Source organism: Cyprinus carpio, chromosome B5 (assembly GCF_018340385.1).
Source record: "Cyprinus carpio isolate SPL01 chromosome B5, ASM1834038v1, whole genome shotgun sequence".
Taxonomy (NCBI): domain Eukaryota; kingdom Metazoa; phylum Chordata; class Actinopteri; order Cypriniformes; family Cyprinidae; genus Cyprinus; species Cyprinus carpio.
In genome coordinates this window covers 12,232,574-12,256,738 of record NC_056601.1, presented here as the reverse complement: position 1 = coordinate 12,256,738, position 24,165 = coordinate 12,232,574, and the positions used below count along the sequence as shown (strand labels likewise).

At 36.6% G+C, this 24,165-nt stretch overlaps 3 protein-coding genes across 5 annotated transcripts in view; 1 reads left to right on the top strand and 2 right to left on the bottom strand.

Annotated features, from left to right (window-relative positions):
- Window positions 1-5: 5 nt before the first annotated feature.
- LOC109085244 (ependymin-like) lies at window positions 6-1,816 on the bottom strand. Its single transcript, XM_019099877.2, has 6 exons — window positions 1,665-1,816; window positions 1,498-1,532; window positions 955-1,089; window positions 649-835; window positions 439-523; window positions 6-322 (listed from the first exon to the last, which is right to left on the bottom strand). Exons 1-6 carry the CDS (start codon window positions 1,747-1,749, stop codon window positions 199-201), a joined length of 651 nt encoding a protein of 216 aa, XP_018955422.2. The 5' UTR covers window positions 1,750-1,816; the 3' UTR covers window positions 6-198.
- An 8,932-nt stretch (window positions 1,817-10,748) lies between these two features.
- LOC122137458 lies at window positions 10,749-14,082 on the top strand. The gene is made up of 4 exons (XM_042724371.1): window positions 10,749-11,836; window positions 11,979-12,080; window positions 12,166-12,369; window positions 12,979-14,082. Exons 1-4 carry the CDS (start codon window positions 11,666-11,668, stop codon window positions 13,372-13,374), a joined length of 873 nt encoding a protein of 290 aa, XP_042580305.1. The 5' UTR covers window positions 10,749-11,665; the 3' UTR covers window positions 13,375-14,082.
- Window positions 14,083-14,148: 66 nt separating this feature from the next.
- Window positions 14,149-24,165, bottom strand: part of LOC109088801 (unconventional myosin-Ic) — a 28,449-nt gene continuing 18,432 nt past the window's right edge. For all 3 annotated transcript variants that reach the window (XM_042724370.1, XM_042724369.1, XM_019102932.2), the window contains exons 6-32: window positions 23,886-24,068; window positions 23,659-23,757; window positions 23,446-23,559; window positions 22,996-23,067; window positions 22,739-22,858; window positions 22,483-22,565; window positions 22,215-22,320; window positions 19,897-19,977; window positions 19,716-19,807; window positions 19,519-19,613; window positions 19,381-19,427; window positions 19,222-19,302; window positions 19,027-19,132; window positions 18,779-18,896; window positions 18,592-18,705; window positions 18,347-18,423; window positions 18,179-18,247; window positions 18,007-18,091; window positions 17,742-17,901; window positions 16,866-16,949; window positions 16,702-16,795; window positions 16,546-16,604; window positions 15,831-15,966; window positions 15,522-15,592; window positions 15,338-15,435; window positions 15,067-15,166; window positions 14,149-14,846 (exon numbers count right to left, since the gene is read on the bottom strand). In XM_042724370.1, the coding sequence (XP_042580304.1) occupies window positions 14,826-14,846; window positions 15,067-15,166; window positions 15,338-15,435; window positions 15,522-15,592; window positions 15,831-15,966; window positions 16,546-16,604; window positions 16,702-16,795; window positions 16,866-16,949; window positions 17,742-17,901; window positions 18,007-18,091; window positions 18,179-18,247; window positions 18,347-18,423; window positions 18,592-18,705; window positions 18,779-18,896; window positions 19,027-19,132; window positions 19,222-19,302; window positions 19,381-19,427; window positions 19,519-19,613; window positions 19,716-19,807; window positions 19,897-19,977; window positions 22,215-22,320; window positions 22,483-22,565; window positions 22,739-22,858; window positions 22,996-23,067; window positions 23,446-23,559; window positions 23,659-23,757; window positions 23,886-24,068 (2,565 nt within the window). In that variant the 3' untranslated portion in view covers window positions 14,149-14,825. The remainder of the gene's footprint in view (window positions 14,847-15,066; window positions 15,167-15,337; window positions 15,436-15,521; window positions 15,593-15,830; window positions 15,967-16,545; window positions 16,605-16,701; window positions 16,796-16,865; window positions 16,950-17,741; window positions 17,902-18,006; window positions 18,092-18,178; window positions 18,248-18,346; window positions 18,424-18,591; window positions 18,706-18,778; window positions 18,897-19,026; window positions 19,133-19,221; window positions 19,303-19,380; window positions 19,428-19,518; window positions 19,614-19,715; window positions 19,808-19,896; window positions 19,978-22,214; window positions 22,321-22,482; window positions 22,566-22,738; window positions 22,859-22,995; window positions 23,068-23,445; window positions 23,560-23,658; window positions 23,758-23,885; window positions 24,069-24,165) is intronic.

Genomic DNA, 24,165 nt, shown 5'->3' with positions numbered 1-24,165 from the left:
TTGGATTTCAGTGAAAGCTCAGCTTTATTGACTTCAGTGAAGAAACAAGTTGCAAAAGACAAAAAAAAAGATAGCAAGAAAGAAACTGCAGACATTTTCTGAAGAAAGAAAGATGGATACAGGAAATATTTTTTATTTAAATGCTCTTTTATTTATTGTGTGTAACCATCTTTGGCAGTTTGTATATCATATGTTTTTTCAGTCGTGGAACAGGTCGAAGAAGCTGTGGTCATCTGGAGCCTCCTCAAATGCCACCCCCTCACAAAAGGCTGGGGGCACAAAGACTTGCGGGTCATCAACTTCTGTTTCAACACCGAAGAAACTGAAGCAGAAAATAGCTCAGTTTAATGACTGATATATAAAACTGCAGGATACAATAACATGTAGACATATTCAAATGAATTTTTCGGAGAAACGTGAATTTAATCTCTGCTGTACCTGAAAAGAAGGTCCTTCTTCTCACCATAGTAGGAGCCAGAGACTGGCAAACAGCCACAGGAAGTGGTTGACATAGAGTAGTGAGCTGAAAAAGAAATTGCAACCCACCAAAAAAATAAACATGATATTTTGAAACAGTAAAATATTAAAAAGCATGATTATTAAAAACTAAAAAAATAAAATTACCAAAAAAAAAAAAAAGGTACTGACCATGAAGTTCAGGCAACTTTCCATTCCACACACAAACTCTGAGTCCCTGCTCTGTGATGGAGGGGCTGCCCATGTAAATCTCAGACTCGTGAGTGGCATCGGGTGGAATCTCCATCAGGTGCTTACGGAACTGCAGAGTCTCCTTCTTACAACTCTCGTTTTTACTGTCTATCTCATAAAGTACAGCCTGTGTGGAAATACAGTGCTTAAATATATATTGCTGTAAAAAAAGCTACAAAAACAAAAACTTGTGAATCACAAGCTGAAAGAGGAATAAAGAGAGTCAGAATTGCTGATTAATCCTACCTCTTCAAAATGTATGAGAACATCCATATAAGAAGTTTTGTTCGCGTGAGCAGTGTCCTCCACAAAACGAAATTTATTCGCTTTGGAGTCATAACTGAACTCTCCAGATGCAAGGTCATGACCCCCTGTTGAAACCTGAATGTGCATTTTGCATGTGAAACAAAAGAGAACAGTATAAATGTTCAATAAAAATACTATTTATTTAGCTTTACAATAGGTTTTTGGGAATGAAACCATGCAAAATGCAAATACAATTTCAAGTCCTTTTTTCCACACTGCCTTGTGTTAAGCAAACATTTTCTCACACAGGCATTTTAAAGGGAATGTGATCACAGTAGATGCCTTAAAATAAGTGTTTGTATGACTAATCTCTGAATTATATTGTTTCATAAATGGTGAGAAAATGAGGGCTCATGCATGTAATTGTATGACACAGCATTTTTAAAGGCTCTATTTTTAAAGGTTCTCTAATTACAGAGCCAAATGGTACACTAACTGCAAGCTATAAATATTAAACATCTCTTTGAAATTTTGTACACTCACCACTTTCATTGTTCCACTGGTCAGAGGTGGTGTATCTGTAAAATAAATATTAAAAGTAAAATGTCTTCACATCAGCTACAGCTTAGGAGAATGTTCAGATTGTTAAAATCTGTAATATTACAGAAACTGATTCTTCTTTAACTGCAAAGACAAAAAAAAGCTCTTACGACATGGCTGGCGATGAGACGAAGCCCAGGCGACAGCACAGAGGCACGAGAAAACCACACAGAGCAGCTTGACTGTATGCATCATTGCTTTCTTAACTTTCTAAAGGTCCAGACACATCCACAATCATTCAGAGAGTGCACTTTTTATATATAACCCCTGCACCCCATATAAATGCCCCCTCCCTTCTATCTCCTGGACATCCAGCGATGGAATAAACAAAAGATGTTTCGAAATCACCTTCTGTTGTAAGTGCAAATGAGAAAGCTGGACAGAATTGGCACAAATGACTATACACAAAAAAACAAGGTCAAAAATCTGAATTTATACAAACAATCCCCCCCGTCGGCACTCAGCAGTGCTGGCTCCATACTGGTGGACCATAAGTCCAGAGACAGTTGGTGTCGCATCACATGATTTTAGTTCATGTAAGGTGAGGAATACACTGAGGATGCCCTGACTGAACTTCTCAGTCAAGGAAAAAAACAAAACAAAACAAAACAAAAACAAAAGGCAGTTATACAGGTGTGAAAACAAAAACCCATCTGGTACTTTCTGTGTTTCAATACACTTGCAATACTTAGAAGCATTTACATCTGATTTTTACATTTCAAGATTTGACCGCAATCACCTTTCAAACCACAGAACATTTACATCACACAAGTAAAATATGCAAGTATGTAAAAACAGCGAAAGTAAAAATGTGAAAGAAAGCAAACAACGCCAGAAGCAGTGTCGCCCCCAGAAAATTTTAATAGGGGTGGCCAGATGAGGCCACAGTAAATCTTGGGGTGGCACATCAAAAAATAAATAAATAAATAAATAAATAAAGGGTTTGCAATATTGACAAAAAATGATATCTCTGTGATTTCTGGGATTTTATCGATAACGAAAATTAGACAGTATTTTGCTGTGTGTGTTATTGTGCTGATATCTTATTTCTAAGTGTGCTGACAGCTGAGGCTTTTTTTTTTAACCTTTACGCCATTTTTTTCTAAAAGTGTGCACCATCTTTTAAGTCAGACACTTGAATTTGGGCTGTTACCAAGCAAATGCAATCAGTATCAACAAAATTGATCTTTGCAATGCAGAGAAAAACAGAAACTGCATCTGAAGTGCCATTTAGATGTTTTTACACACTGTTTAATGGAGCTCTGAGGGACATGGAATACTTTAACATGGAGTTACAAATTAATAAATAATGTTTTGATATTTTAAACATCACACATTGCAAACTGATGTTTGAAATTGTTTAAAAAATGAAATGGTACCTTAAATGTGAAATTAAAACAGCCAGTAGGTGGCAGCGAGTCACTGTTAATAAGTGAGTCATTGCGATTGAACCGAATCATTTAAACGGTTGATTCATTCAGGAACGAAACACTGTCATGTTGCTTAGAGACGCAAAACAGTGGCTGTGTTTGGAATGATTTTTGTTTTTAGAAATAGAGCGCAAAAACTGAATATGTTCTCTAAAACGTAAAACTCTTGATATTAACTTCTTGTTTATTGAACTGTTGTATATAATCAATGTCACATTTGCAATTATGCAGACTTCTGGAGAAAAACGTCACTCTTCGTGTGATAGTAACTATATTAAATGATATATAAATTATATAGATCTAAAATTAATAGATTTAAAATAGATTTAAATTAATAGTAGCCACTGCAAATCATCCTAGGGGTGGCCACAGGGGTGGCCAGAGTTTATACAGGGGTGGCAGTGGACTTGGGGGCGCCCCTGGCCAGAAGTAAAGAAATGAAGTTCTTCATTATTTAAATTATAATGTTTCTTGTCTAGTTCTAGTTGTAAATTCTAAATAAATGTGAATTTGAAGAAAACGTTCTGGTCAGTTGTTTTGTCACTTATGTGATTTAACTTATTTTTGTACCACTGGCAATCAAACAAAAATGAACACAAACTTCAAATTTAAATGTAGCTATTGTTAATTCTTTACACATGAGACATGCACAAATTCAACTGCATATCTGGCAACTTATAAGAATTTGGACTATATTTTATTGATTCTGTTTTCTTGTAAAGAGGACACAAGAAATCCCCCTAAACATTTGTAGGCCACTTTCACTATTGCTGTTTTATGCCAGGGATTGTCAGGAATTGTTTCTGACATTTACGTTTAGATGGTAAAGATCCGGGCGTGGAAAATGAGATCAGTTTTAAAGAAAAGCTTTGTGTATTTAGCTGATGCATGTTGTGAAATCTGAATCTTTCAATTTCCAATCTTTCTTCAATTTAGAATCATTCTTTTCCAATAACTGTGCTGGTGTTTGGTACAAACATTGCCTGTAAAACTGTAAATTTTGTAAAACAGACATGTTTCTTAAACTGGCTTGCTTAAAAAATAAAGCCTTAGCAAAATAATATTTTCATTATAAATTTAAGATGACTAAATAATATGTATAATGAATACAAAAGCAGAGGTGCATGGCTGATCAGACTATCAGATCCCAGATGTTGAACTGCAGTCACCTTCATGGGCTCTGTTCTGGAGTCAATGCGGGATGCTTGTAACTGATGAAACTTAGTTTATTTGCTTTCCCTGCTTGATGTCAGTCTTGTTTTCTAGGTAAAAGGGAAAACATGTAAGAATTTTAAATGTAAATCTAAATGACAGATTCGAACAGATTTACTATTTTCAGTTTTCCATATATCAATATTTCATTATCATTACATCAATTTATTCATAGAATCAGGACAATGTTTTAAAATATAGAAATATAGAATTATATAACACATAACTTTTTTCTACAGTGTATTTTAAACTCAGCCTGAATCTTGGAATGGATTGGAAGTATGTCTCTGATTTGCATTTCTAATACAACTATATGGATATTTTTATGTAAACTGAATTCATATAAAAGGTCTTGCAAGAGATCTGTTGGCCCATGCATAACCATCCCAAAATAATAAAAAAAAAAAAAAAAAAGAAAAGGCCTACTTACATTCTAGAATTAGCAATAGCTTTAGGTTATCATTGCCATCTTGTGGATCATTTAAAAGCAACAGCCCCTTTCCCCCCCTGATCTAAATGTGTGCAAACTGGAAACTTCAGCAGTTTTCTTCTCAGCTGAGTTCAATTTGTGGTGTACCAAGTATTGTTATTTGCTCTCTCTCTCTCTCTCTCTCTCTCTCTAGTTGTTGAGATATGTACATTTTTCTTAACAACCTTGTCATGCAATCAACAAAATGTTTACTTTTATTATTAATATTTTATTAGTAGTAAAATTTAGTATTATTAATAGCCTTCAATGATTGATAACAGACAGAGCTAATTCTCCCTATACCTAAAATATGCAAGCTGCGTAGGGCCCCCAAAACACCAGGGGGGCCCCTAACTCTCAAAGATGATTTAATTTTAGTTTAGTTTTTGAATTTGGCCAGTGGTTATGAAAACATGACTGATCATTTCTTTAAATGCGGTGTGCTGTCACCATTTCTATGTAAAAATCAGTCAAATCATGGAATGTGAATGTCATACAGTCTTGCTCAAGACTAATAAACAAGTTGAAAGTGTACTGAAAAGCGGAAGAGACACAGCAGGGTTGCCAGGTTATCACAACAAAACCTGCCCAATTGCTACTCAAAACTAGCCCAATCGCATTTTGAGGGTGGCTCCCCATTTAAAAACGCGTCCAGGGGGTAAAATACACATTTTTGCTGGGGTTCCCCTGATAAAATTCACACTCCAGGGGCTAAATATCACGTTATCTGGGTCATTTTAACCCATGAACATGAAAAACAACCCATGGCAACAGTAATCTCCCCACTGCTATTCTCCCTCTACACAAATGCTGAACACACTCAAAACTGTAGAGATGATAGTAGACTTCAGGAGAAACCCTTCTGCTCTCCCCTGACTCACCATCATGAACAGCATGTGGCTGCAATGGGGTCATTCAGATTCCTGGAAACCACCATCTCTCAGGACCTGAAGTGGGACACTCACATTGACTCCATCGTGAAAAAGGCTCAGCAGAGGTTTGTCAACTGAAAAAGTTCAACCTGCCACAAGTGCATATGACCCAGTTTTACTCAGCTGTTATTGAGTCAGTTCAGTGTTCCTCTATAACTGCCTGGTTTGGGTCAGCCAGCAAATCAGATATAAGAAGACTGCAGCGGACTGTTAGGACAGCAGAAACGATCATTGGTGTCCACCTGCCCAATCTTCAGGACTTGTACAACTCCAGAGTGAAGAAATGGGCACGTAACATCCTCAAAGACCCCTCTCACCCCAGACACAACCTGTTTGCACTTCTCCCCTCAGGCAGATGCTACAGATCTCTGTGCACTAGAACATCTAGACATAAAAAGTTTTTTCCTCAATGCCATCTCCAGCCTAAACAGCTAACACAGGAATTATTACCTGTGTTCTGTAATTCATTCTTCATCTCTAATTATTGCCTCTCTATCAAGTACTATGTAAATACATATGCATATTTTCTATACAGCTGTATATATATATATAGTAAATAATGCACAAATCTGTACATAAATCTTCTGTTCCAGATTCATACACATATTTAAATGTTTCTGTTCTCATGTCAGACATGTATGCATATATGTATGTACGTACCAAGAGCTTCTTAAAAACCACAACAAATTCCTTGTGTGTTTGCGCACACTTGGCGAATAAAGCTGATTCTGGTTCTGATAATGAAGCCCAATTCGACTTGGCAACACTGAGACAGTTTCTCAAGCGCTTTCTGCGAGTGTGATTTGAGTCTGAGTGACACACATTCGTTTCATTCATTCGTTCATAACCACTCACACCCCCAGTCCCCAGAAGTCTAGGATCAGCACTGATAACAGAGTTTGTCTGATTCTCTTATACCTGTGTCTTTTTAGTTCATGTTCAGATAAGGAGAAATTGTGATACCAGATATAAAACCAGACATAACACCAGACAAAAAAGATATCATAGGAATTATGATATATACCTACAGGCCTATAGACTGCATGTAAAATTCTCATTTGAGAGCCATTTAACTGTATTTAGTCCATCTGACAATACAACTTAATGGCATACTTAATGGCTTAACCAATATCTCTAAGGAATGTTTCCAGCACCTTGCTAAATCTATGCTAGGTGTTAAGTCTTATTTAAATGTATGCTATCTATGCTAGGTGTACCTAATAAAGTGGGCACTGAGTGCACAGTATGTCATGATAATAACCCAGCTCAACAAAAAAAAATGCAGTTTAAACATCTGGAGAAATGAGGATAAGGGAAAGAGAAGTTGAGAAAGAAAAAAGGGGAGAAAAACAATCGAGAGAGAGAGAAGTGAAATCATAAGTTTTAGCTGAGAAATTTAACAAAACTGGTGTGTCATAAGGAAAATTAATATACAGTATTGGATGAGTCAGGACTGAGAATCACAGCAAACGGAAATAGAGACACTGCCGGAAAAAAAGAAAAGAGGAAGAACTACTGGAACAATATCAGGAGGGATGTTAATATCAAGAGTGTATTCATGAGTATTTATGACACATTTTGTTTACATCGAAACATGCCATGCAAATGCATGCTTTTGCCTGCATTAAATACGCTTGTAATATATTATGAGTAAATATATATGGTTTGTTATATCTTAATGATGTATTCATGTATACAAAGTAATTTGAGTCATATATAAACCTCGAAAGACATTGTGACCCCCAGTAAAATCTGTGTGGGTGTCTTTCAGTTGAGAATTACCCCCTCCTACGGGTCACGGCGAAACAACAAGAAATGACAAATTGTACACCACTGCTCCGCCTCCACCCATGTGGTTTTCTTCCTACTTCTCTGTTTTTGCCCCCTCCAACTGACACATAGGATCACTCAAGGGATTACCAGGAAGAGTCATGATGAGGTTTGTTACTTCCTTGATGAACAGGCATATGGCCAAACTAAGAAAATCACCCACTACTTCTTCTATACATTGGGTTTCAAAAGTCTGAAACCATATTCAAAATCTGGAACTCAAAATGTAGCAAATCTGGATTTTTTTTTTTTTTTTTTTTTTTTTTTGATTTCTTTAAAAATTTGAAACAAAGACACTATATGAAATTTTTATTTTTCTGATTCTGAACTATTTCTAAATTGCAACACTGATCATGTGAACTGCTTTTCAAATAGCCAAAATGCTCTTTGAATCATCAAAAATAATGCTGGATTACATGATCATCAGGTTTTACACAAAATTCACAATTGCGTGCGAATCGCATGTAATAATTTCGGACATTTACATGTTATTTACAATTAAATGAAAATTAATGTAGAGAGCAAACTATCAAATGCAGTTAGTTAACTTAAGAGACATATTTTTATGCAATTTCAGAAAGATTTAGTGCACATAATATTAACTTTAAATGTAAAATCAAATAACACACTACAATTCAAACTATAATCACATACTTGTCCTTTGTTAGTCAACACATCCAAAATAACTACTTTTTTAAAGCATGGCAAAATACTCTAATATAAAAAGTTTAATTTTACATTATTACAAAATGCACTTTTTACACTTAAGTGGCCTTTTATTAAATTAATATTATATTACCTGCAACTACAGTTTTTTCATATACTTTCAAGTACTCTTCAAGAGCACATCTGATACAAATAAGCTCACTTCTTTTTCATGAGGGCATGCAGCTCAAGAGCTGTTGCCAATAACATGAAAGGGAGACAAACCAAATAGTAAGACATTCTTAAAAATCATGTATATTTTGTACATAATATATTAAATTGTTTTTTAAATTAAATAGGTAACATGCATTGGCTCTCTATAATAACGTGAACATACGTATCTATGTTCCTAAATAAGAAGTTTTTATCTCTGACAATTAACATCACTTGAGAGAGAGTGAGAGAAAATAGTGACGGAGAGAAAGAGAGAGCGAGACAGAGAGAGAGAGAGAGAGAGAGAGAGAGAGAGAGAGAGAGAGAGAGAGAGCAACAGAGAAAGGAAGTGTTGCTCAACTCAAAACTTCTGGCATGAAAAAAGTGAGAAGTGAAATGCTCATGTGGTGCAACTGCGGTTTTGCATCACCAAATAAACCTCACAATTTTTACTCACTGTAAACTATACATGTCAACTTACATAGTAGTTGTGGTCTGAATTTTTTGCATCTTCTGTTAAACAATGGTCATATGATTACCTCAAAATCCAGTGACACTGTGATGCATGTCTAAAACTTCATGTCTTCACAGCACATGAAATCGCCAGTGTCATTAGAACGGATATTCCCTCAAAAAGAAGAGACAGCGAAAAAAAATATTTTGTAGTATTCGGATATCCCAGGTTAGACAGACTGAAAGAAAGTAAATTCAATAGACACTGGGAATGTACAAGAACAATCCAGAGGATTTCCTTTTAAAACTGTTGTTTTTTAATGTTAAATATATTTTAGTTGTTGCTCAAAGCCACATGCTAGAGCTGAAATTCACTTTCCATGTTTACCTGCTGATTTTGACTTGCAGGCCAGAAATGTTTTGAATATCTGTAAAAAAAAAATAATAATAACAGTAATTATATATATATATATATATATATATATATATATATATATATATATATATATATATATATATATATATATATATATATATATATATATATAATAAAAGAAGAAAATTCCAGTTTGTTCAGTATATCAGCCACAACATGAAAACCACAGACAGGTGACATGAATATCATTGATTATATTGTTACAATAGCACCTGTCAAGGGGTGGGATATATCATAGAGCAACAGCTCTTGAATTTGCATGTGTTGTAAGCAGGAAAAATGGGCATGCAAAAAGACCTGAGGGACTCATTAAAAAGGCCCGAATAGTGATGGCTTTACGACTGGGTCAAAGCATCTCCAAAACACCAAGTCCTGGTATGCACTGATTAATACCAACTAAAACACAACCTATGAACTGGCGCCAGGGTCATGGGCATTCTGCTGTGCAATATTGGTCCTTGCATTCATGTGGATATTACTTTGACACATACCACCTACCTACCACGTCCACCCCTTCATGGCAAAGGTGTTTCCCTAATGGCAGTGGCCTCTTTCCACAGGATAATGCATCCTGTCACACTGCAGAAATTGTGCAGGAATGGTTTCAGGAACGGTTCAAAAATTCAGTTCCAAATTCCCAATCTGACCGTGCATCTATGGGATGTTCTGGACTAACAAATCCGATCCATGGAGGCCCCAATGGGATAAAAGATGTGCTAACTGCAAATAAATATACAGGATAGGGGTGCAATGCATTAGTTCTAGAGCAAGTGAAACCATGATTTGTCTGTGTTTTTAATACAGATGTTTCAAATTTACAGATATTGTATTCTCCTTATTTAAGAAGGTACTTTTTGTGAATTTACGGCCCAGCTGGTCATGGGGCAAAACAGAAATTTCATTTTCTTGTAGAAATCAGCTGTTGAGTAAGAAAACGTCAGAGAGAGACAGAGACTAGATCATGCAAGGAAGCGTGGGAGGGTCTTCCCCACAGGGACTGTCGTGTGAGTTTCCATGTCTTCATTAGTTGTAAAATGTAATGCAAGTACAACCTACATATTAATGTATGCTTTATTATACTTTTATAATTTTAGCATTTATTTATACTTTATTTAAAAAAAAAAAATCTGCAACATGTTTGAAAACACTCCCTGATGTCAGATATACAATTCTATTTTGAGAAGGTACCATATGTTTTAAATAAACTGATGCTTTGAAATTAGTCTTGCATTCCATTTTCTTGTTCACATTCTATCAACTGCATCTATACATCCTAATCTAGAATATATTTTTATATTCCCTTTAACATTTAGATGTTTCCTTGATATTTTATACCTTAATCCCTTATTTAGTTATTTTTTTTTCAGTGTATCTATATTTGTTTTTTTGTTTAGCCAGTTAAATTGTCATTTCGTTGTAAAGAAGTAGTTATCTCTGAAAAAAAGTTATCTCTGAAAAAAAAAAAGATATATATATATCAACTTTTATTCAAGACACATAGGTCCATAGAGACAACAAAATACAGATATATATACATATAAAACAATACAAAAACATTTAAGAATGATGCAGACGAGGCCATACAGGCTTCGGGTCCAATGTTTCCAAAAGCAAGATGTATGCCTTGTGTCACTCTTAGAAACATCAGCTATGGACACAATGATCATATTCTTAGACCCTGTTAGTCTGCACATGAATCTATACATAATATTTCTTAAAACAGCATTAAAAGTGGGCACATTATTAGACACAAACATTTCACTGGCACTACACCACCTAGGAATTTTAAGCACAATACTCAGTGCATCATTATAAGCCACTTGAAGTTTTTTCATTTTCGACTCACTAATATATATATATATATATATATACACACACAAAGAAATAAAAAGTTAGAACTATACAGCCTATACATGAAACATGAAAATACAGTACAATCTTAAAGACAATACTGTAGCCTACTTCTTGGAATCGTTTGACTAGATAGCCTACGCGTGTTGAAAAAGAAGAACAAAAAGAATTCCCAAAAAGAGCGAAACCGAAACGATAAGAAGCGAATATAAGGTGATACCTCAGGGCATCATCATCTCAAATCACTGCTAGCGACTGAGCAATCAAGTGCTGGTTTCCAAAAAAAGGTAAGAGGCGATATCATTTGAACTTTCTTATTATCTCTTATTTACAGCATAATTTACTAGACTGAAAAAATAGGCTATCTTTGTTATTATTATGTAATAATATTCCAAATGTGTACGGTCTCTTGTTTAGCCTACGTAGGCTATCAGATTGAAAGTGCCTTAACTATACTGTTATCTGAAAATAACTACTGAGGCTACTTACTGGTTGATCTCTGACGTGAAATTTGTTCGATAAAAAAGTTGGCGAATAAAACTGATAAACCGTGCGTCTTAATATACACCATTGTATCTGCATAATACTGAAGGTACCACTACTTTGAATGATCTAACGGTTTCACTTTCCATTCTCCCAGATGTTTCGGCGGTGTGTGTCTCCTCTTTGCATCCTCATCCTCATCCTCGTCTGTATGGTGTCCACAAACTCCTCTTCCCCTCTTGGCCACACGGGGGCGCTGTCCTTCTCCAATTCATTGCGTCTCACACGCACTATTCGCACAAGCGTCCAACATCTGCTGTCCCGCTACGTAAGAGAACTAAATGCTATTTGCAAAAAAATTAAAAAACAAAAAAAAAACCCCGAAACATATTAACGACAAAACGACATGTATTGTCATATTTTTCCACTTTGTATCTAAATGTACACACCATGCGGGTTTGTTTTCACAGAAACAACAGCTGTTTGGTGACGAGCTCTTTGAATACAGAGATCTGATGCTGAGTACACTTCCTGCGGTGACCGTCAGTTATCAGACCTGGCTACACATGCAGGTGCGCATCATATCTTTATCACGTGTTTAGTTAGTTATTTTTCTGCACGGGGATATATTTTAACAGTATGTGTTTGGTGGTTCAGGACACAGAGCGTTTGCGTTTGGCCTCTCACAACCTCCAGACCTTCTGGACTCACCTGGAAGGTCAACGGCAGCAGCTGGAGAGAGAGAGGGATGCGACGAAGGAAAGAAGAGGCAAACGAGGAAAGCTCCAGTCCACCTTGCGCCAAAGATTTGTTAGTCTGCAAATAGATCTGCGGGACCTAATGAAACAAGTCAGCTCTCAGGTACAAGTGCACGCTTGTTAGATGCGTAATCACTTCCCAGCCATCAGTAGCTAATTTGGTGATCTCATAGATACAATGTCACAACAACTCCCATGATCAACTCGTAATGACCCCTTTTAGTTGCAAAACGAGGGGGCTCTTGCCAGAATATCTACAAAAATCCCAAGGGGATTTTTTAGGGTATATAGAAACTGGTTGTGATATATTTATATCTAACAATAACAATAAAGACTTTGGCATGTAGCCTAGTGATTCAGTCATATTTGTCTGATCTATCTCGTGATCTCTGTGTGATAATTTTCTTACTGGTAGCGTAAATGAATTTCACTTCCTTTATTCTACTTTTTTTTAAACTTCTTAATAATAGTATTAAATTAGAACATTGCTAATGTTATAATAATATTATTACAATAATGCAACAATTATGTAATATTCTAAAGCCAGGGTTACAGCCACATGTTTGAAGATCAGATATGAAAAACTGTAAGAAATTTCTTGAAAAAAATTATCTATATATAAGTAGTAAAGTGTTACCAAGAAAATCCAGCTATTTACAGATAAAATTATGCTGAGTCATACAGATTACTAATGTTCGCTCTCTATCTGCAGTTGAACAGTCTGAGTATCACTGTATCTACAAAATCCCCACTTCTCCATCTCCTGCACGCAACTTCATCTTCCGGTCCACTTCCCAGCATGCATCATTCCACAGAGAGCACCACTGTACTCCAGACCCCAACTCGGACGGATGATCCTCGCAGCTCTGCACACTCCTCTACACAATCTTCTACAGTGATGGAGAGGACCTCTGTCAGCCTCCCACAACCCACCCTGGCATCAGAAGGCTTTATTTTTACGGGAAGATCTGTGGACACCCAGCAGACAACAACAGCAGAGACGTCCCGCTGGATTCAGCATCTAAAAGGGTATGTGATACTGAGAGATCTGGAACGGTACTTGAGCAGATTGGCACGAGATTATGCTATGCTCCAAGCCAAATACTGACAAAAAACAAAAAAAAAATACAAGTATTACACAGAATTAAATTATAAAACAAAACCAAAAAAAGACATAATTGAATACACTAACATTCATATCTATAAACATTCTCACGTCAGTTTCTGTTTACCATGTTCTTTAATTCTTTTATTTATGAAAATAATTTATTACTATTTTTTTATTCACTGTTTGTTTACAAGTAATTGAACTGATACTTGCCTTAAAGTGTGAAAACTTTTTTATTTAAAAACTGCATTTCTGTATTTTATATTTAAGTATTTCGAGTATTTTCAATGTATTTGATAAGTCTCAGGGGTTGAGTACTTCAGCAGGCAGCTAGTGTGGGTTATCATGAGATTGCCAAACAGTGTTATTGGACCTTTAAGTATTTTTAGATAATACAATTATTATACTTGAATGTATATGGCTATGTTTGAAGGATAAGAGCTTAACAAACAGCAAATTCTTTTGTTTATATTGGACAATTTAACAAACAAAAAAAGGTTAGTCAGCTATTCTGGAAGACCAAAATTCCCCAAACACCCCACTTCCCTCCTCCACTGATAATCAGCAAATCAGAGGTCAGCATGAGATCAATTTTACATCCCCTTTTCGTTGTCATTCCCCTGTACTTTCCACCTTGTGTTATTTATTAAAATATTTATTTTATTTATGTGCCTAATATTTTTTATACAATATTTATTGTTCATAAATAAGTGCAAAAGTAAAATATGTTTGTTTTGTACAAGTGTGTGTGCTGAATAAAATGACAAAGAAGCACTTCTAGTGTATGTGTATTTGTGTGACAAAGTTTTTTTTGTTGTTGTTTTTTTTTTTTTACATACAATAGACAGTAAGTCAAGTCATGCTGAACACTTGATGCAGCCTAAACTTTGAAATGTTGTGACTGATTTCTGTTTCAAAACACTGCCGGAAGAAGCGGTTTTTGGCATCAGTTTTTTTTTTTTTTTTTGGCAAGTTTTAGAGATTTATTAAAGCAAACCAAAAATAATGCATTAACCAAAATGTCCATAATTAACCATAACATTGTGCTAACAAGTAATGGTGTTATTTGGAAAGCACTATGCTTTTGTATTTAAATTTAAAAAGATTATGTAGTTAATAAGGATCATCAAAAGTACTCATAGTATATCTGCATAGTAAAGCTTGAATTATTAACATAATTGAAAAACAAAGATTCATTTAATTGGTCAGATGAGAGAAAATATAAAATAAACTCATCAATTAATTCAAAATTATTAAAGCATAAGCAAAATTTAGTTTAAAAAAGAAAAGATTACAAATGTCCTTTAATATACACTTGCTAACATACTAAAATGTGCTTTTGAAGTGAGACTGAAATGAATCATAAAAGTGTAGTCTGGCTCTGTGTAGTGATTGGCTAAAGCACTCCTGTGAAATGATCTGTCCACTGCTGGTGAGCTGTCATTGGCTGTTCATGAGATTTGTGGGGTGGTCTGGAAGAGAGGGACCAGAGTAATCAGTTTACTTGCAAACAACATTCGCTAAATAATCCATTTTATTAGTACATTTTATCACTTTTTAATCCTCAAATCCCATCACCAACCATTTTTTCTACCAAACTCTTATAAATGTTGTCGTCTCTCTTCCCTTCTAACCAAAACCATTGCATTTTTCAGCCTTGTATTTCTATATCAGTAAATGTGTGAGCCTCACCACAGACAGGTGTCCATTCTTGGTCTTGACCACACGCAGGTCCGAACCACTTGAGAAATCTATAACTCCCTCCTTTCCCCTCGCTATGGCAAACCTGATACTGGAGAGAAAAGCACAATCAGATTGAAAACTGTAAACATGCATACATATAATTGCTGTAAAAACTGAAATTCTCATGCCTTTCTAGAGAACATCGCCAGCACTCCCGAACACAGTTTGTCTATTTAGGGATTTACCACTGTGCACGCACACAAACACACACCGTACACACCTGTCCTGGCTGATGTTGACATTGTGTATCTTGTCTGCCATGATGGCCAGCTTGGTGACAGCCTCAATCACATGATCGCATTGCAGCACCAGGTCACCCTAAAGGTCAGAAGGTCAAAGTGAAATAACAGAGGTCCAGCTGCACAACCAAGACAATCACAAAGCATAACAGGGCATTATCTCACCTTCTGCTTACTGTCAGTGGTGGGAATATGCAAAACAAAGAATCCATCACTGAGGGAACTAACAGAGATACCTACAAAAAGAAAAAAAAACCGAGATTGTATGGTATTGTGAAGTGTTACTTAGTAAGAGGTTAATGGCACACTAGTTGTTTGTCACTGATGAGAATTTATGGTTTGAGTACTAGGGAAGTGTATGATTACCCAAGAATTAGACACGGTGAAAAACAGGAGTATGAAACTTTAATAAGCTTGGATGTCATACAGTATTGTTAGGCAACAAAGAAGAGAGCTGTATTACAGTAACATTACCCAGCAATGTGCCGTAGTCGATACGTTGTTTGATTTTTGCATCCTGGACCAGCACAGCAGATGAAGTGGTCAACAGCAGCTGACGCATACGTGCGCGGAAACCATGCCGATCGTACTTGGTGACCGCTACACCATACTGAAAAAGAAAAGAATATACAAATAGATTCTCAACCCCTCTAATTTAACCTAGACTGATTTTGTTCTTTTATGTTAACTTAATAATACTGGTTCACTGGCTCCTTTTGATAAATACGTGTCATGTTTTGTGGTAAGGTGATTCTGTAGGAGGATTCAGTTTTTTTTTTTTTTTTGGTCCATAATGTCTAATGATTTTTTTTTATTTTTTTTTTCTGGAGGCTGAGTGCACCCTCTACAGGAGAAACAGGATGAAGCCTCAGGTGTTGAGATGGCACCTGAGTTTTCTGCTGGAAGCAGATAGTCTTTAGACCTTTTTCCTCTTATTTGGCCTTTTTTAAGTTGTGCTTTTTCATTTTCAGTTCAAAATGTCTTTGCAGTTTATATTGTAGTTCATTGAAAACACTGTAACATTCAAAATGAATAAACAAACAACTTAACCTGATTCATTGCGGACTTCACTGAATACTACATTGAAGGATGTGACCAAACAAAAAATCTAAAAGCATCTAGTACATTTATATGTAATACACACAAACATTAAGCTATAATTTTACACAAAGCATAAAAACACATTTACCTTAACCTTGTTGTCAGTCCCAAGAGTTTGCAGCACTTTGAGATTGATCTCTTCAGTCTCTGTGGTAATAAAAATGTGTCAGTGAGTTTCTATGTTTGTTTGTCTATGTATTTGTGTTTTCAGCATAGATATTTTTCATGTTTTTGTTAATATTACCTAGTCTGGTGGCTACAAAGAGTTTGGGAACACTTCTAGGGTAGCAGTCCTTCTGACCACTAAAGATCGCACTGGCTACAACCTTCTGTTCCAACTGCAGACAGCGTGAAATCAGTTATGGTTGTCCATGTATGTGTGTATTTGCTCTTGGTTGAATGCAGTACCTGCTTCTTCCACTCTGGCTGGATTCTCCTGCAGTAGTCATTGACCAGGTTGCGAATGCACATTCTGTGAAGGAGCTCAGATGCCTGTAGGGGAAAAACAAAGTTATACATTCACAGCCATTCAAAACTTTTCAGCCCACGACCCCCAAAATAATAGTGCCAGTACCTCGGGCCCCCACTTTCCTTTGAGGTGGTTAAAGTATACAAAAGTTTTGGTGCACACGCACTTATAGCATAATGACAACACAAAGGAACACAACAGTCTAACAACAATAATATTATTTTATAGTAATTTACTCATTACTTACATTTCAATGAATTAGTTGGGTGGGCAACATGCTGGAGAACAAAACTCCACATTGGAGTTTCATTTTTAATTCAACTTATAATTTTTTATTTATGGGTAAAATATCCTATTTCTAATCCTTTAAAAAATTATTTTATTTCTGGAAATCATCTTGCGACCCCTTCTCGTGGTTTCACGACCCCCTGGGGGGTCCCAACCCCTATTTTTTGAACCCCTGTTTTTGGGGACAGTTTTTAAAAAGAATTCTTTTATACTCAGCAAGTCTGCATTTATTTGATCAAAGAAGCAGTAAAAAAAGAAAGAAAGGACGTGAGATGGCCTAGTATGTTGTCGAACTCGGGTCGCCGTGAGCGCAGTTGCGCTATATGTTGATGCACGAACCACTATACTAACCAGTATATTTTAAAATATAATTTATTCCTGTGATGGCAAAGTTTAATTTTCAGCAGCTAGCCATTACTCCAGTCTTAAGTGTCAGATGATCCTTCAAAAATCATTCTAATATGCTGATTTGGTCCTCAAGAAACATTTCATATTATTATTAACATGGAAAAAAAACATTATCATACCTCAGTGAGTGAGGGTGGTGGTCTTGGCCAGCTCTTGTCGAGAACACTTTTTGGCAGATTTCGTTTCACTTTCATCAAGAAAGAGAATCGCACATGATCCAAAAAGTACTCATTGTCAGGGCAACGAGGCTCATTGCGCAGGATGAAGCCTTTGATGAACCTGTGTAATTAAGGAAGGATGAAATCAAGGATTAAGAAAGGACGGAATCAATGTCACAATCAATGTTACTCATTCACCTACAGTACATGATAAAAACTCTCAAACCTGCGTATAGTGTCAGCTGCTTGTCTACGATGCTTGGCTTTCCTTCGGCCTTTGACTCCTCTCCACCATGACTGGATAACAATTACTGCAAGATGAAAGAGATAAACAGATTGGCTGTTGCCTTCCTTTGCTATGCCTGTCTGTCTGTGTTTAGTCTATTTGTCAAGGTTACCTGCATGTCGGATCCGGTGGTACTTGGCTCGCTCCCTGTAGCCCCGCCAAGATGTCTGCAGAGTGACAGCAAAAACAATCCGACACTGTAAGTTTATTCATTATATCAAAATAAAAACTAAGCAAAAGAGATGTTCAAAAAACAAGTGCTTGCAGTGAAAGAACATACCAATGGTTTGTTTCTTGACCTCAAGTGCATCCTCAGTCACAAACAGAGTCCTTGGAAAGCGGATAAAGATTTTGGACCTAAACAGAAAGCAAACTAAGATAAACTTCACCCCAGCTCCTCCACTGCTGCCCCAGAGCCAGAAAAGGAGGACCTCATTTCCCTATTTTCAGAGTTTCTGTTTTTTTATTTATAAAAAAAAAAACTTTTAAATGGTAGTGTGTATATCTGTTCTTCTCACCCCTCACCTGCCCAGTTTGTATTCTTCAGGTTTGTAGTTGAGGTGTTTGACCAGAGTGGCAACCCCCTCTGGGAGTTTCCCGCGCCAGTTTGGCCAGGTGTCTGGACACAGAGACTTATACCTGTGCAAAAAACAAAACAAGGTAAAGAAACATGGACATCTGTTAACAGAAAGACTGGTTGCGCAAGACTGACCTTTCTAAGAACGCCTCATAGTTTCGTCTGTATGCAAATCCAGCTCTCCTTACTCTCAGATTCTCCATCAAACCCAAATACTTCACCTGATGCCTGACCAAAACCTCATCAAATCTGCCTGAAGCAGCAGAGGAAGAGGAAGGAGGGAGAACAGCACGCACCATGTCAGTAACATCAAAACAGGGAAATACAAGCATTATGTGTGTGCAATTTATTGGTCTATAAATACAAAATACATATGCTTTTACCTGACTGTTTAGCGTCATTGGGTTTTATGCAGCGTACATACGATGGTTCCTTAGACATCAGAATCTCCATCAGTTTAGCCAAACTGAGCTTGAACTGTGTGGCAGCCTGAGCAGAGAAAACAAGACTTCATTTTTTTTGTGAGTTTATGTACAGTGGTGTCTGTATGTGTGAGTGTGTGTTTGGGTTCGTCTAACCGTCTCTGGCCTTCTCTGGTCCATCAACTCATCTGCATGGAAGCACTGACTGACAATGTGATTCCCAGACTGACACAGCACCTGCAATGAGATACAGTGGGTTTAGAAACACATACTGTTCAGCCATAACATCATGCTCACACTGTAAACACACTGTACCTCCTTCAGGTGTCTGTATAGCAGGTCATTATTTTTGTCCAGAAACCCTAAAAAATGGAAGGACAAAAATTAAAATCACAGCACCAAACAAAATTAACTATGGGTGGACAGATGGATGAAAGGCTATTCTCTCCTCACCGTTGACGTTGTAGTTGACCTCTCCAGCATAATGAACCAGTCTAAATTCCTCTCGCCCAATAGCCTTGCGTATCTTCCCGTTGGCCATTTTATGACTGGAACATGAATTGGACCAATCAGATAGCAGATCCCAGGAATATCTTAAACATCAGGCATGCTGCTTAAACAATGGAGACAGAATATGCTAGTGGTCCTACGTGACAAAATGGGCATGGCCTCCAAGTGTGTCCTCCAACTTTTCCAGAAAGGTGATGTCACTGGCATCTCCTCGTCTTAAGCACTCCTCATCCTGATTACAATACATTTGATTAGTTCATTTCAATTCAATTTGGAAGAACCAGAAAACCTCATATTTAGAAGGAAAACACACAGACAGACCAGAATGGCGATGATGCCTTTATGTTTCTCCTCCACCAGGTCACAAATGATTTTGTTGTTGAAATATTCCACTCTCTCCCACTGGCCAAAACACAAGGAATGTCATCTTTACACAAATATAACAAAAGTGAAAAAAGAAATGCAGTCTGTCTGTATGCATACCAAGGCTGTGTTTAGTAATATTATTACAAATATCAGTTTTCTATTTCAACATATATTACCATGTAATTTATTCATGTGATGGCAAAGCTGATTTTTTTTTTTCAGTTTTCAGTGTCACATAATCCTTAAGAAATTATTCTGATATGCTGATTTTTGGTTTTAGGAAACATTTCTTAATATTATAAATGTTGAAAACATTTGTGCTGCTTAATATTTTTGTGTAAATTGTGATACATTTCTTCTGGATTCTTCTATGAACAGAAAGTTCAAAAGAACAGCATGTATTTGAAATAGAAGGGTTTTGTAATGTTTTAAATGTCTTTACTGTGTAGGGTATCAGAGCCAATCAGACAATTTAAGATTCAATCAAGAACATGGTTGAAACACGAGAAGCTGAATTCCTCAAAGAGGCACAGGATGGCAAGTCAATGTCATAAATCTGTCCAGATCCAAGCGCCAGCCAGTCTGAAGCAAGCCTAACCAACCAACTCTTTCACAGAACAGCTTGCAACATTAACACAAAAGAATTGATAATTTATTAATAATCCCAACTCAGGAAGGAGATTGTCAATTTTGGGGCAAATAACCAAGATGTTGGTCAAAAAGATGCACAGCATGACCATCACATGTAAATCCATGACAGAAATCATAAGCTTCCTTGGATTCCCCCAGCCAAGACAAAAACCAGACTGAAATTCCTTTTAACCTCTTTGGTCTTCACAGAAGAACACATTCTTACTTCACAGAATGGCACAGAAACTGCCTTTCCATGTATATATGTACCTAAATGACGCTAAAAGGATTTCTGAGCAACTAATTATTTCTATGCATAACTCCATATTATGTATGTAACCCACACATTTGATTATCATGTGCTAATCACTTATTGATATGTATTTTGAATAACTAATGAATAGTTTATAGGATTATATTCATGTTTGGTATTTATGAGTTTGAAAATTAAAACGTTTCTATCAATCAAAACTTTGTCAAATGTATCATATTCTTGTTATATAAATCATGTCCAAAATTATACTCTGCAAGAGCGGAAAAAGTCGGACCATGTGACTGATAAGATAACGTGTTAATTTATGTATTGGGAAGAGAAAAATAGCAACACCCCAAGATAAGACAGTGTCTAATTGGTCAGGACACCATTTGGGATTAAATACTCAGGTCACCATCAAATTATGCTTTTGGTCATTGCTTTTTCTTTGTGCTTTTAGCTATGCTTTTTGCCATCACTTTTTGCATACTTTGAGTGCCGATCCAGCCTGCTTTGGCCTGCATACCCGCTGCTACTTAGCCATGATGAGAAGAAAAACCATCTAGTCTCGTTACATCTATTCCTTTATTTTAGTTTCTTTTCTTTACGTGGAGAGTTTCATGTTTTGCAACGCTGTCTCCAAGTCTGTGACCGACTCAAAACTTCAACCAGCCCACAACTCCGCATCTTCAGCTAACACCCAACCATTGGCTTCCCAAGATGTCACTTCAACGACTACTTAACTTCCAGCCAATCAGCAACCTTGGGAAACCCCCTTTCGGCAACAACAAAGGGAACCCCTTACACAGGCAACACAAGTACCTCCTTCACATTTTCATTCTCTTAAACTCATTCTTTCCTCACTTTCTCTCTTCCGGCAACTTGCATGAATGTGTGAGTGCGTGTGTTTGTGTTAGATTAGTTTATATGTCTTAGATTTATCCAATAAAGTCTATTCATATTGTGTTTTGTGCTTACAAGTTAATGTCTTAAACTGTCGATCTTGTTACTTTGCTAATTAATAATGTTTTCACTATATTTCGGATTTCAATATCCACTGCAGAGTTGATGTTATACAGCTTGTTCAATGAATTGCTGGCCTATTATTATTAATAATAGTAATAATAATTCCTCTTCTTATTTTTATTTTTAAATAAATAGGACATAATTCTAAATAGAGGGGCTTGCTGTGCATAATTGAGGGTTTATTTAAAGTGATAGTTCACCCAATGATGACAAAATTTTATTTTTTGGGTGAACTATCCCTTTAAATAGTTATTAATTGGAATGTCTTTAGAAATGTACTAATGGAAATATTTTCAACATAGGTGAACTTAGATATAACATTTATACACTGACTTTTGTATTATTTTTCCTCCCACAGACTCACCACGATCCCCTCTGCCTCATACTCCTCCTGTTCACTTTTCAGTGTGAGCTCAATAAACAGCTGCTGCAGTTTTTCATTGCAGTAATTAATGCAAAACTGCTCAAAACTACAGACAGAAAAAAAAGACATGAATGTACTTATGAATTTTTCCTTACTTCCATTCTGATATCTTAATGTAATTTTTTTTTCTATAATGCAATGTTTTAATAGTGCAAATAATCTGCTTCTATTTGACTATTTCTTCAGTAAAAGAGGGAGTCAAACGGACCTGTTGTGTTGAAAGACCTCAAATCCATATATGTCCAGCAAACCAATAATAGAAGAACATTTACTGGAGTAGTAGACTTCATCCTGTAAAAACACAAAAATAGAATAATCTTTATAATCACTCCACTAGATGGCACATCAAAACCTAAAAAGCACACTAAGCTCCAGTTCATACATGCCAGATGACATTCTGACAAAAAAGCCCACTTAAGCAAAAGCAAGGACACGGTCCTCATTGACAGAAAGAAGAAACACACCTTAAATGCCAATGACTGGTTTAACTTCTGGACAAGCCAGGTAAAGGCACGACCATATATGGCTTTGGCCAAAGAGTCCCGAGCAGACAGAGCCTGTTCTAAACTCAAGGGACTGATCATCTGAAATCCAACACACAAACACAACTGTTTGTTCACAACTGTGCTAATAGACAGAATGCATGAGAATATTAGCAAAGATCAAGCATGTTGAAATCTGAAAGCGAGACAGAACAGACAGAGAGATTTTGTGATATTACCTCCTCCCCTTTGGCAACAATTTTCTTGTGAGTAAGAGCTTCTTTCAGGACTGACCCGTCCACACCCAGCAGCTGTTGACAAAAAAAAAAAAAAAAAACATTCTCTGCAACTATGTATGTGTGCAGGACATCAAGATGCCAGTTGTAACACGAAATAACAGTGTGATCATTTCAACTTTTGCAAACAAATAAATCATTTGCAACAAAAAAGTTTTGGGATATATTATTTTTATTTGTAATATTGCCTTTGAATTCAATGTAATATCTATTTAATGGTATTCAGGTTTCTGATAGATGTGGTCACTCTAGCATCTAGCACCCTATTGTCAAAATAGCACACAACAAACCTGAGACAAGTGACTCTAATGAGACAGGTATCGAATTCCCCAGAAACAGGTATAAAGTTCAGACACATACTGAGTTATCACTTGAGATGGGACTTTAACTCACCTGGGACAGATATTGCAGTTGAGGTTCAGTGGTGACGTGTGTCTCTCCCTCCTCATCTTCACCGAACTGTATGTTACCCAGATGTAGAACACTGGCCACAATCTCCATCAGCTCCTAAAGAAGAGAGGAACTTTGTAAGTGTGTTTTCTGACTATGACAGAAGGTCTTCAGTCCAGTGGATCTGGATGTCCAGTGGGTTTGTGTGTGGTGTACCTGTATCTCCTCCTCATTAAAGCCAATAATGGTGAGAGCATTTCTCACAACTTTCCAACCGTTCTTATCACTGATAGAGCTCACCCGTGGACAGTTACCCTGACAGAGAGAGAGTGTCTGTTACAAACAAACATACCACAAACATGCCAACAATGTCCATGGCCCGATAATAGTAGACAAATCTGCACTCTGTCATGGACACATATAGACACCATTAACATAAACACCTTAACCAGGTAATGATAATGCTGTGGGTTGGTTTTCTCCAAACCAAGTGTCTTCAGAAGAGGCTCTTCTCCACCCTCCAGCAGTTGATAGAAGATGTGGAAGTTTCTCTCACCATGGTTCTGATGGGCCACACGGGATTTCTCTAACAGGTAGATTAGGATGTGACCTCCAATTGGAGCGCCCTAAACAAGACGAAAATTGAAAGAACTGTTTTTAATGGTGCATAAAAGGTTATGTTTTGTGTATAAGCTCAAATATTGCCCAAAATGCCCAAATATT

Bases quoted from the DNA above. Each gene is read 5' to 3' on its own strand.
- LOC109085244 (XM_019099877.2), bottom strand. From the start codon at position 1,749: ATGATGCATACAGTCAAGCTGCTCTGTGTGGTTTTCTCGTGCCTCTGT. The intron at 836-954 runs GTAGGATTAATC...ATTTCCACACAG, and splicing joins TTCTCATACATTTTGAAGAG to GCTGTACTTTATGAGATAGA. The intron at 524-648 runs GTCAGTACCTTT...TTTCTTTTTCAG, and splicing joins AAAGTTGCCTGAACTTCATG to CTCACTACTCTATGTCAACC.
- LOC122137458 (XM_042724371.1), top strand. From the start codon at position 11,666: ATGTTTCGGCGGTGTGTGTCTCCTCTTTGCATCCTCATCCTCATCCTC. The intron at 11,837-11,978 runs GTAAGAGAACTA...TTGTTTTCACAG, and splicing joins AACATCTGCTGTCCCGCTAC to AAACAACAGCTGTTTGGTGA. The intron at 12,081-12,165 runs GTGCGCATCATA...TTGGTGGTTCAG, and splicing joins AGACCTGGCTACACATGCAG to GACACAGAGCGTTTGCGTTT.